The sequence below is a fragment of the Oratosquilla oratoria genome, chromosome 16 (genome assembly GCF_046742065.1).
Source record: "Oratosquilla oratoria isolate Oo_2021 chromosome 16, ASM4674206v1, whole genome shotgun sequence".
Classification (NCBI taxonomy): domain Eukaryota; kingdom Metazoa; phylum Arthropoda; class Malacostraca; order Stomatopoda; family Squillidae; genus Oratosquilla; species Oratosquilla oratoria.
In genome coordinates this window covers 9,088,127-9,101,594 of record NC_134792.1, presented here as the reverse complement: position 1 = coordinate 9,101,594, position 13,468 = coordinate 9,088,127, and the positions used below count along the sequence as shown (strand labels likewise).

At 36.7% G+C, this 13,468-nt stretch overlaps 1 protein-coding gene across 7 annotated transcripts in view; it reads right to left on the bottom strand.

The window, feature by feature from the left end:
• The window catches only part of LOC143033812 (protein AAR2 homolog), a 77,736-nt gene that overhangs the window by 25,858 nt on the left and 38,410 nt on the right, over positions 1 to 13,468 (bottom strand). For all 7 annotated transcript variants that reach the window (XM_076199314.1, XM_076199313.1, XM_076199308.1 and 4 more), the window contains exon 5: positions 11,975 to 12,072. In XM_076199314.1, coding sequence (XP_076055429.1) covers positions 11,975 to 12,072 — 98 coding nt within the window. The remainder of the gene's footprint in view (positions 1 to 11,974; positions 12,073 to 13,468) is intronic.

Sequence of the window (13,468 nt, the reverse complement as noted above, 5' to 3'; positions counted from 1 at the left end):
ATTTGCCATTCCGCAGAGTTTTGTATCATCAGCAAATTTGGAAACAGTAGATTTTAGTCCATGGTCTATATCATTTATATATACTATGAATAGAAGTGGTCCAAGAACGGAACCCTGAGGAACTCCACTTGTAACATTTTTCCATCTAGAAGTTTTTCCATTTAAAACAACTCTCTGTTTTCGATCATTCAACCAATTACTAGTCCAACTTAATAGGCTACCACTTATTCCATGTGAAGCTAATTTAGTAAGTAGTCTTTCGTGTGGGATGGTATCAAAAGCTTTTGCAAAGTCTAGATATATTAAATCTATATTGTTTCTTTTGTCATAATTCGAGATAACTGTGTTGTAGAATTCGAGTAAGTTAGTCACGCAAGAACGTTTCCGTCTGAAACCATGCTGGCTATCATTCATCAAACGGTTACTTTCTAAATGATGTTCGATAGCATCTCTGATGATAGTTTCCATTATTTTTCCTACGATTGAAGTCAAACTTATAGGCCTATAGTTATTTGGTTTCTTTTTGTCACCTTTTTTGAATATGGGAGTAACGTTAGCTAGCTTCCATTCTCTTGGGACATCTCCGGATATGATGGATTTCTTGAAAATAATTTCTAATGGAACAACAATCTCATTTTTCATTTCCTTTAAGATTTTTGGATGCCAACCATCAGGCCCTGGTGTTTTATTAACTTTGAGTTTCTGTATACACCTTTTGATTTTTTCTTTTGTTATATTTACCGTGGTGAGTAAGTTTACCCTAGATTTTTCACAGGTTTCAGTTTGGAGTTCACTTTGAGGTGTTTCGTTTACGAATTCTGAGCTAAAATAATTGTTTAAAATATTACACATTCCTTCATTTGAATACTCAAGTTGACTGTCAGCAGATAATAGTGGACCAATGTGATTCCTAACAACCTTTTTATCTCTAATGTAACTATAGAATTCTTTGGGATTCTCTTTGGATTTATCAGCGATGTTCATTTCGTATTGTCGTTTTCTTTTTTTATCGTCTTTTTTTAAATTTCTTTGTATTGATACATAACTTTCATAGTCATTAGATGCACCCGAGCACTTCTATTTCTTATAAGCCTGTCCATTCCTCTCACGATTCTAAACATGGTCAGTAGATCACCTCTTTCTCTTCTCTGCTCTAGTGTTGGTAGTTCCAATTTCAATAATCTTTGTTTGTATGTTAATTTTGAAAAAGCTGGTGCCAACTTTGTTGTTGCTGTCTGTATTCTTTCTAGTTTCCTTATATTCTTTTTTAGTATTGAGTGTCCATAGTGTCGCTGCGTATTCCAGTTTTGGTCTAATCAATGTAACTGGTATCTTTTGAATAATTTCTTCATCCAAGTATTCAAATGCCACTGTCATTGACCTTAAAAGGTTGTAGGTTTCACTGACTATTTTGTTTGTATTTTTATCTAGTGTCATGTCTTTGCTGATTATTACTCCAAGGTCCCTTTCCGAGTGCACTTTTTTTATTTCTTCTTCACCAATTTTGTAATTTTTTGACATTCTGTTTTTACCTTTTCCAAACTCCATTATGCTACACTTCTTTATATTGAAGTTCACTTCCCACTTTTGAGCCCATTTCAAGATTTTGTCCCGGTCTGATTGTAATGAATCACAGTCCTCTTCTGTTCTTACTTTCTTCAATATTTTTGCGTCATCTGCAAAGAAATTCATATAACATTCAACTCCTTCATCCATGTCATTTATGTATATGGCAAACATGATTGGAGCCAGCACTGACTCTTGTGGAACACCACTTATCATTTCTTCCCATTTCGAATATTTAGTCTTTAATTACTACCCTCATTTTTCTCCCAGTCAGGAAGTCTTCCATCCATTCTAATAATTTACCTGCGATGCCACCTACTGATTCTAATTTTCTTATTTATTTCTTGTGTGGTACTTTGTCAAATGCCTTTTGTAGGTCTAGATAGGCACAGTCTACCCATCCATCCCTCTCTTCTATTATATCTATTAGTCTTGAGTAGAAGCAGATCAGGTTTGTTGTGCATAATCTTCCTTGTCTAAATCCAAAGGGTTTAGTATAGATTTTTCTTCCAGGTGTTTAACCCATCTACTTTTGATCACTTTTTCACATATTTTAGCTACTGTGTTTGTTAGGGAGACCAGTCTGTAGTTAGCTGGATTTTCCTTGTTTCCTCCTTTATATATTGGTACAATGTTTGCATTTTTCCAGTCTTGTGGTACCTCTCCTTCTTTGAGTGAGCATTTGATTATAGTGTGTGTATTTTATCTGTTAATTCTTCTTTCAGTATCCAATTTGCAATTCCATCTGGACCATGCAATTTTCTGACATCTAGGTTTTTTATTTGGTCGCTGATTTCCTTCTTTGTTACAGTTATTTCCTTCATTGGGGGGGGGGGGATTTCTGTCTATTCTCTCACAGTCAGGTGTGTTCTCAATTGTGAATACAGATTTGAAGTGGTTGCTCATAACTTCTGCCATTTCTTGTTCTTCTGTATATTCATGACTTCCTTGGTGCAGCTTTTCTATTTCTTGTTTGTTTTTTAGTTTACCGTCCACATATCTGTAAAATAGTTTCAGTTGTTCCTTGAATTTTTCTATTTCCTTTTCTTCTCAGCGTATTTTGACATAATCATTTCTTAGTTTGATGTATGTTTGCCATTTGCTCATTTTTTGGTCTTTTTTCCATTTTTTCCAGGCTTTGTCTCTTTTATCCTTGGCTTCACTACATTTTTTGTTGTACCAGTTCTTTATGTATGTTCTTTCTTGCTTTTGTTGTGGAACATATTTGATCACACCCTCATTATATATTTCCTTTAGTATATTCCTTTTCTCTTTCTTCCTTGTTTCTTCATTTAGGAATTTTTCCCAGTTTGCATTATGAAAGAATTTTTTAAGTTTCTTAAAATTCATTTTGTTGTACACTGGTCTTCCTATTCTATGTTTCTCATTTCTTCTTAGGTCTATTTGCTCTTTTAGTTCAAATTCTATTAGTACATGGTCACTCTTTCCTATTGGTGTTTTGTTATCTATTTTGTCTACAATTTCAGGTTCTGACGTAAATATTAAATCCAGTCTCGAAGGTTCCTCATTGTTTCTAGATCTGGTATTTTCCTTTATCCAATAAGTCATTGTGTATTCAATGGTCATATCGTGTAGCATGCTGTCCCATATGTCCTCTCCACCCCTCTGTCATTTCTTCCCAACATATTTCTTTTGAGTTAAAATCACCCATAATTACTGTATTTCCTCTTTCTTTCAGTATATCAGTTAGTTCATGTTTAGTATCTTCTAACAATTTGGAATGATTGTGTTCTGTCCAGGACTATGTTTTAGGGGGCACATACACTACTACAAGTTTCTACTGTTCATGTGGTTGTTTTCTATTTCTATCATAAATGACTCTACATCTATTTTTATCATAAATGACTCTACATTTTCATTCTGTTAACTTTGTCACATTTAAGTCTTTCTTGGTCAGAAATAGTACTCCCCCTCCTTGTTTTTCCTTTCTATTCTTCATCCAGCAGTTGCATAGACTTTGTCCCACAATGTTAGGTGGTAGATTACCTTTTAGTTTAGTTTCTACTATTCCCATTATGTCCGGTTTTTCTGATGCCAGGTAATCATTTAGTTCATTCAGTCCTGAGATCATTCCATCTATGTTGGTATAGGCTAATTTCTAATTTTTTTTTTCTCGTCTTTTTTTGTCTGCTTTGTTTCTTTTTTCATTATATACCATTTTCTCAGCCTCAGGTCCACCACTTTCAAAAATCTTTTCAGTCTCAGTTATTTTTTTTTTCTCGCTTCGTTTCTAAGCTCCTTCTCTTTTTTAACACTCGTTTCTTTCTTTATCCATACTTTTTTGTGATTTTCACTATTTGCTAGTTTTGCTGTTCTGGATAGTACTTCCTCTGTTATCATTTGTGAACTAAGTTTTACTTTTAGTGGTCTATATTGTTTTTCTTTTGAGCATATACCTATTCTATATGTTTCCTCAATTTCTTTATCCAAGGTTTGATCCTCCTCTTGAATCTCCTTCAGAGTCTCTTTAGTAATCTCTTTTTCCTCTCTCTCTGATACCTAGGAACATCATGCTTTTCTTTATACTGTAGATCACAATGCATCTTTTTTTGTCCACTATCCCTAACCAAATTTCCTTTCTCTTTAATCACTTGGATTACCGTTTCCTTTGCATTCTCCTCAACTTGTTGTTCCACTATTTCCTTAGAAGATAATTTTTTACTTTCCTGTTCCACCTCCCACTGTTTCTTATTTCTTTATAATGTCAGTCCGCTCGTGACCTCAGCTCAGTTCGCTCGTGACCTCAGCTCAGTTCGCTCGTGACCTCAGCTAGAGACCTCGTTTTTCTGCACAGACACCAGCTAGCGAATACCTGTGAATTTTATATCTCCGAATAGTGTTAAGTGATTGTGTTGTGTTTTTGTAATTGTATACAGTTACAGATATAAGATAAAGTGCAGGGTTCTATTTAATTTCAAAACAGTTTTCTGTTACCGTACTCCAAAGGTAGGAGAAATAGTATAAGGTAAGCAGAGTAAGCTTCGCGTATTTAGTTTATTAGAGACCGCTTTGATTTTTTGTTGTTGTTGATTTGTATTTTCTCTTTGCCGTTTTTATTGCTAAAGGGGGAGCGAAATGGCTTGTGAAGGTTGCGTGAACCTAGAGGTCCGTCTCAGGATGTGTGAGGAGGAAATTCGGCTTCTCAGGAGTGCGCTCCGTGAGAAGAGTGAACCCTCCCCACAACCCAAAGAGCGTTCCACTTCTTCACCTACTGTCACTGCCATGAGCGAGTGGCGCTCCGTGGGGTCCCGTTTGTCGAGCCCGCGTTCAGTAGACGTGTGCCCTGTGGAGCAACCGCTGGCTCTAGTCAATCGTTTTGCTCTACTGGAGGATGAAGTGGCTGAAAACCAGGAGTTCTTGGTGGTGGGGGACTCCATGGTTCGAGGCTATGACGACATCCTGCAGCGAAAGACTAAGCGACGTTGCAAGCTTGTATGTCAACCGGGCCGTGGGATCGTTGATTGTACTCGGTCCATCAGGGAGCAAGGACGGAAGAACACGGTTACGATTGTTCATACGGGAAGTAACGATGTAGGTAGGGTGAGATCAGAGGAGCTTGTTCGGAATTACAAGGTCCTCCTTCAGGAGATGAAGGAACGTGGGAGCCGTCACGTAGTCTGTGGGATCCTCCCGAGGATCTACGCAGGTTCGTGTTGGAACAGTAGAGCCATAGGGATCAATGATAGGATATCTCAGTTGTGCACACAATTGGGACACCACTTTCTTGATCCTTGGTATCTCTTTTCTAGGCGCCATGACCTTTACGCTTCTGATGGGATCCACCTTACCCGCAGAGGCAAAGATGTTCTTACAAACCTCATTGTGGGAGTTTGTAATGAACTAGCTCCTTTTTTAGGGTAGAAGGCCAAAGGGAAGGGGAAATAGAATGTACTTGGGAAAACATTGTAGAGTATAGCATTAATGTAGAACAATGTACCAGTATAGGACAAAATAAAATTTTAGGATTTTATGTCGCTAGAGGACGAAATGTCACATTAGGATATAATGTCATAGGACAAAATGTCGCAATGGGATGTAATGACAGTGGAGGACAAAAGATCACGATGGGAAGTAATGATAGTGGAGAACAAAATATCACGATAGGATGTAATGATAATGGAGGAGAAAATATCACGGTAGGATATAATGTCATTGAAGGCCAAAATGTAATTTTAGGAAAGGATACCGGACAGAATGTCAATGAAGGCCAAAATATCATGATAGGATGTAATGTCGCTAGAGGACGATATGACACATTAGGATGTAATGTCATAGGACAAAATGTCACAATGGGATGTAATGACAGTGGAGGACAAAAGATCACGATGGGAAATAATGATAGTGGAGAACAAAATATCACGATAGGATGTAATGATAATGGAGGAGAAAATATCACGGTAGGATATAATGTCAGTGAAGGACAAAATATAATTTTAGGAAGAGATACCGGACATAATGTCAATGAAGGTCAAAATATCAAGATAGGATGTAATGACAGTGGAAGACAAAAGATCACGATGGGATGTAATTATAGTGGAGGAAAAAATATCACGGTAGGATATAATGTCACTGGAGGACAAAATATAATTTTAGAAAGGGATGCCGGACATAATGTCACTGAACGACGGGAGGCCGGCGTGAATCACGGTGACGTAGGGGGACAAAATGTACAAAATAGATCGGATGACCGTAATCGACCAGATGTCCGTGATGGGGGAAATGTTAATTTTGATAGGAGAAATGTTAATGAGGCATTGAATGTCAATGAAGGACCAAATAATAATAATATAGAGCAAGGCATAAATGAAAAACAAAATGATAATATAAGACATGATATTGAAACTCAAAATGTGTCAAAAAGAAATAATCACGAGTTTCTTAAAACTATGTACTTTAATGCTCGTAGTATTAGGAACAAATTTCAAGAAATACAGGCGTATGTCAAAAGCGAAAATCTCGATATGATAGGAATAACTGAGACATGGTTAAATGGTACAGAGTTCGAAGCTGAATTTAATATTGCGGGATTTAAACACTTTCATCAGGATAGAAACCACAAGAAAGGTGGGGGTGTTCTATTGTACGTTAAAAACAATGTTCATGCTTGTGTTTTAGAGAAAGTGAAACAGGATGCATATGACAGTTTGTGGGTTGAGTTAACCCAAACAAATGGACAAAAAATGAATATAGGTGTAATATATAGGCCAAAGACATTATCATTAGCAGACGACAAACTGTTATTTCAAGAACTGTCTAGTTTCTGCAACTGGGATTTATTGATAATGGGTGATTTCAATTTTACTGACATTGATTGGATGACCCTTGAACATGGCCATATAGGTAGTCGCTTGATTGATTTTCTTGGTGACAATTACTTAATTCAGCATGTAAAAGAGCCCACAAGATATGGAAACTTACTCGATTTATTGATCACTAGCCGCGAAAGCATGGTAACTGATGTAGAAGTCGGTGAATCTGTTGCAAATAGCGATCACAACTTAGTCAGATTCAAACTCCTAAACAATTTTAGAATAGATACTTGTGCTTCTAAAATACCCGATTTCAGTAAAGCTCAGTTCATAGAACTACGTCAGGAGCTTCAGCTTACAGATTGGGAGGCAAAATTAAACGAAAGGCCTGTAGATCAGATGTGGGAAATATTTCAAAATACGCTCACTAAGATGATTCAAACTTACATTCCTTTTAAGGACAGACGTCCCCCAAATCAGGATCGCCCAAAGTGGCTCGACAAAGAAACTTAAAAAAGTATTGCTAAAAAGAGACAGGCTTATAAGAAATATAAGTGCTCGGGTGCATCTAATGACTATGAAAGTTATGTATCAATACAGAGAGATTTAAAAAAGACAATAAGAAAAAGAAAACGACAATACGAAATGAACATCGCTGATAAATCCAAAGAGAATCCCAAAGAATTCTATAGTTACATTAGAGATAAAAAGGTTGTTAGGAATCACATTGGTCCACTATTATCTGCTGACGGTCAACTTGAATATTCAAATGAAGGAATGTGTAATATCTTAAACAATTATTTTAGCTCGGTATTCGTAAACGAAACACCTCAAAGTGAATTCCAAACTGAAACCTGTGAAAAGTCTGGGGTAAACTTACTCACTACGGTAGATATAACAAAAGAAAAAATTAAAAGGTGTATAGACAAACTCAAAGTTAATAAAACACCAGGGCCTGACGGTTGGCATCCAAGAATCTTAAAGGAAATGAAAAATGAGATTGTTGTTCCATTAGAAATTATTTTCAAGAAATCCATCATATCCGGAGATGTCCCAAGAGAATGGAAGCTAGCTAACGTTACTCCCATATTCAAAAAAGGTGACAAAAAGAAACCAAATAACTATAGGCCTATAAGTTTGACTTCGATCGTAGGAAAAATAATGGAAACTATCATCAGAGATGATATCGAATATCATTTAGAAAGTAACCGTTTGATAAATGATAGCCAGCATGGTTTCAGACGGAAACGTTCTTGCGTGACTAACTTACTCGAATTCTACAACACAGTTATCTCGAATTATGACAAAAGAAACAATATAGATTTAATATATCTAGACTTTGCAAAAGCTTTTGATACCGTCCCACACGAAAGACTACTTACTAAATTAGCTTTGCATGGAATAAGTGGTAGCCTATTAGGTTGGACTAGTAATTGGTTGAAAGGTCGAAAACAGAGAGTTGTTTTAAATGGAAAAACTTCTGGATGGAAAAGTGTTGCAAGTGGAGTTCCTCAGGGTTCCGTTCTTGGGCCACTTCTATTCATAGTATATATAAATGATATAGACCATGGACTAAAATCTACTGTTTCCAAATTTGCTGATGATACAAAACTGTGCGGAGTGGCAAATGATCACTCAAACCAATTAGATATTCAAGAAGATTTAGATCAATTACAGCAATGGTCTGAAAAGTGGCTAATGAAATTTAACACAAGTAAATGCAAGGTAATGCACATAGGTAAAAATAACAGTAAGTATGATTACAAGTTATTTGGAAATTCGTTAACAAAAGTGGATAGTGAAAAAGATCTCGGTGTAATTATCAGTAACGACCTCAAATCATCCAAGCAGTGTATTTCAGCCTCTGAGAAAGCAAATAAGATTCTGGGATTGATTGCGCGATCTTTTGATTTCAAAAGTCCATCACTCATTAACAAGCTATATAAATCGTTAGTTCGTCCACATTTGGAATATGCTGTTTCCGTATGGTCACCGAATCTCATTAAAGACATTGACAGACTGGAAAAAGTACAACGGCGAGCCACAAAACTGATTCCAAATATCAAAAAGAAATCATACGAAAATCGACTTAAGCACATGAATCTGTTTTCCCTAAAAAAGCGTAGACTCAGAGGTGACTTGATACAGGTCTTTAAGATTTTAAAGGGAATTGACAACATCAAAAGTGACAAAATTTTCACATTGAATGAGAATCAGACAAGAAACAATGGTCTCAAACTGTCCGGAAATAGATTCAATTTGGAAGTAGGTAGAAACAACTTTGCCAACCGTGTAGTTAATGAATGGAATAAACTTCCTGCACAGGTAGTGCAATGTAGTTCAGTTCGAAGCTTTAAGAATCATTTAGATAAATACCTAAGTAAGATGCTGTAATGATTATAATTTATGTTACATTATTTGTTTTTGTTTTGTTATAATTTGTCTGTCTGATTTTCATTAATTATTAGTTATATGTCAATTTATAATCATTTACTATTTACCTGTTTGTTTGTTATTCAACTATACCTATGCATTTATTTATGTATTTCATTTGTTATTTTTACATTATTATAGTTTTAATTTATTATTAATATGATTTTTTTTTTTTATCCGGCCTAGATATGGATCAAAAGGTCTCCTGTCGGCATGCTCCGCCTTTGTAATCCTTTGTAATCCTTTGTAATTTTCTTTAATTTTTTCTTCCAGTTTCTCAGCCACTGCCTGTATTTGATCCTTCATCTCTTTCTTTAATGCCTCATTCCTATTCATATTTTTCAGTCTTATTTTTTCTCCCTTTATCCAATTCAGTTCCATTTTCAATTCATCTATTTCTCTATTATTTTCTTCACTGGCTTTTCTTAATATGGCTACTTCTTTATATATACTTTCGCATTCACTTTTCAGTTCAATTATTTCATCTAACAATTACTTTCTCTGTTTCTTATAATACTTTTAAACCTGGGTTCTATATCCATGTCTGAGAAGTATGATGGAGGTTACTAGGCTGGATAGAGTGAGAAATGAGGAGGTGAGGAGGAGAACAGGGGTGGTAAGGGAGTTGGGAGACATGGTGGATGAAAGAGTATTGGGATGGTTTGGGCACATGGAAAGAATGAGTGAAAAAAGACTAGTAAAAGAGGTATGGAAGGTAGATGAAGGGGTAGTGAACATGAGGGGTGACCTAGGATGAGATGGATGGATGGGGTGAAAGGGGCTTTGGGGAAGAGGGGAATGTCTGTTGAGGAAGGACAGGAGAGGACAAATGACAGGGTTGAATGGAAAATGGTTGTATATGGATGATGATGTGATGCATGAGGTAGAATGGCTGGGGGGATGGGGGGTGAGGTAGAATGTATGAGATAAATTTGACGCAGCCTGAAGGGATTTCTCCCCGTCTTCTCCTTTTCTGCATGGGGGGATGGAGAAGGGGGATCGCCGATTTAATGAAGCGGCCTTGCTGTGGATGTGCTGTGTCACTGCTTCTGACCCAGGGCAGTGGAGAAGATGCAGGGATGACCTGTCATCCAGGAGGTGCCAAGATAAGAGGGAGGGTAGAGGGTGGAGGGGAGTGGAATGTATCAGGGGGAAAAAGCCTTTGCTGTATGTATGTATATATATAAATGATATGGATGATGGAGTGAAGTGTTACATGAACTTCTTTGCTCATGATACCAAATTACTCAAGAGAGTAAGCACAGAATATGGGAATGGAGTCAGAGGTGTGAAGTGAACTTTAACATTAAGAAATACAGTACAGTAAGTCCTCATTATACAGTACATATGCATTCCTGAAAACCTTACCGCAAATTGAAATTACCGTATACCGAACCCCTTATAACATGTAATAATAGGATATGGCAGACGTACCTTCTCCCTGCTCTTTCCTCTTCAAAATATCTAGCCGATACCATATCTGTGAATTTTCTATTGTAAATAGAATCGAGGGTAGTACATACATACATATACCAAGGCTTTTTCCCCCTTTCAAGGGAGGTAGCCAAAAAGGGAAAGGCATAAAAACACTCCCACCCATTTCATCCCTAAATACACTCCACACCCCTCCCACCCTCCCTCTCATCTGAGCACCTCCTGGATGACGGATCATCCCTGCACCTTGCCCACCGCCCTGGCTCAGAAGCAGTAATTACCAAATACCGTAACTGTGAATTTACCGGATAAAAAATTACCGTATAAAGAGGACTCACTGTATAATGGAATTTGGAAAAAGCAAAAATAGAATATTGGGTCAATATAAAATTGGTACCAAGGAGGTCAAAAAAGTTGACTCAGAAAGGGGCCTGGGAGTGAATATCTCAAGTAACTTGACACCTGATAAACATGTCAATAAACTAGTTGGAGAGATTTTTAACTGCTAAGACCAATGAAAGTGGCCTTCAACTACATGGATGAAGAAATAGTAAAGAAAATAGTGGTTGCACTGATAAGACCTAAATTGGAGTATGGTGTGACACTATGGGCACCTAGTACACCACAAAAAAAAAAAAAAAAAAAAAAAAAAAATATCAAAGAGCAGCAACAAAAATGGCACCTACACTCTCAAATTTGACATACAATCAAAGATTGGATGAATTACATTTATCAACACTGGAACAGAGAAGAGAAAGAGGTGATTTGCTGACTATTTACAGAATTATGAAAGGGATGGAAGTTCTTGATAGAGATGAATTATTAAAATGGGACAGACGAGAAATAAGAGGACATGAGAAGCCAAAGAAGGATAGTTACAGAAGAGATCTGAAAAGGAATAGTTTCCCACACAGAGTGACTGATGTTTGGAACAAACTAAACGGGGTAACAGTGAGTGCCAAAACTATACAAGATTTTAAGAACAAACTGGATGCAGAGAGATACAAAAATGGGTCACTATGAGTGAGTAAAATACAACTAGGTAAATACTAAAGGCCCTGTCCCATTTACAAGAGGGGTGGCCAAGTCTAAGAACATACCCAGTTCACACACACTAAAACCCATTTAATTTCCCTCTGGGACCAATGACAGGTACCTGATTGTGGTTGTTGTGCAAAATGGACAGCACAACTGCCCATTTTCAAAACCTGTCAACCCCCTCACCTCCACCTGGAGGTAACTTAAGACAACAATTAACTTAAATGACTAACCTTCTGAGTCTTGTCAGCTGGAGGAGGATCCTCTGCCCCATCTGATTTGGAAATATCCTTCACTTTTGTGATCAATTCAGGAGCTGAGCAAATTTTACCTGGTAACGGAAATTAACAGAATGATTGGGCACCATCGGGAGTTCCTGTACTATACATATATATAAAGATTCATACCTTGTTCACTTTAGCCTCATATAGGGTACTGACTGTATAGGCCAATATTTTTGTTATTTTAGTGATACATCTAGAAACTAGATTCATGCAGGAATCTTTAATGACTGGAGACTTTAATGACTTATTCTTGTTCAGATCTCTTTTTTCTTCTCCTGTGCCTCCTGCTATCTTTCTTAAATATCTCCTTTAACACCTATACAACATTATAGATAAATATAAGGATCAGCCAAAACTATTCTATAGATATGTAAATGGGAAACTGAAAAATAAGTAGGAAATAGTGAAACTATGCTAAGAGAACAATGAATACAAAGAAGACACCAAAATGGCAGAAATTGTGTGCAAATATCTTGAGTCACTTTTCAATAGAGAAAAAATACAACAGGTTGAAGGGAGAGAAGTGAAATCCCCCTCCATGAAAGAAATGAAGGAAATAATGGATCATATAATAAACCCTGATGTCAGAAAATTTCACGGCCTGGATGGAATAGGAAATTGTATATTAAAAGAATGTAAAGAAGAACTAGTAGACATAATATACAACATAATATATTGCTAGCTCAAAGAAGGAAAAATGCTGATATCATACCACTTTATCAAGGAGGAAATAAAGAAGACCCAACAAATTACAGACCGGTTTCCCTTACAAGCACAGTAGCAAAAATCTGCAAAAAAGTTATAAAAAGTAGATGGATAAAACATCTGGAGGAGAATAATATACTGTATCCAAGACAATTCTGATTTAGACAGGGAAGATCATGCACCACAAATTTGATCTGCTTTTACTCAAGACTACTAGATATAATACAGGAAAAGGATGGATGGGCCAATTGCGCTTTCCTTGATCTACAAAAAGCTTTTGATAAAGGCCCCCACAAAAAATATCAAGAAAGCTGGAAACCATAGGAGGGATGCAAGGTAAACTACTGAAGTGAATGGAGGACTTTTTTGCATGGAAGAAAAATGAGGGTAGTGCTCAGAGATAAGACTTCTACTTGGGAAGAGGTAATAAGTGGAGTCCCACAAGGATCAGTGCTGCCTCCAACAATGTTTGCCATTTATGTGAATAACATGGACGAGGGAGTGGAATTTTACACGAGCTTCTTTGCAGATGATGCAAAACTGTTAAAGAAAGTCAGTACTGAAATGGACTGTGAATCATTTTTACAGAGAGATCTGGACAGGATTTGGGAATACAGTCGGAAGTTGGAAGTGGAATTCAACACTAAAAAATGTAGCATAATGGAGTTTGGAAAAAGTAAAAAAAGGATGGTTTGGACACATGGAAAGAATGAGTGAAGAAAGATTAGTAAAAGAAGT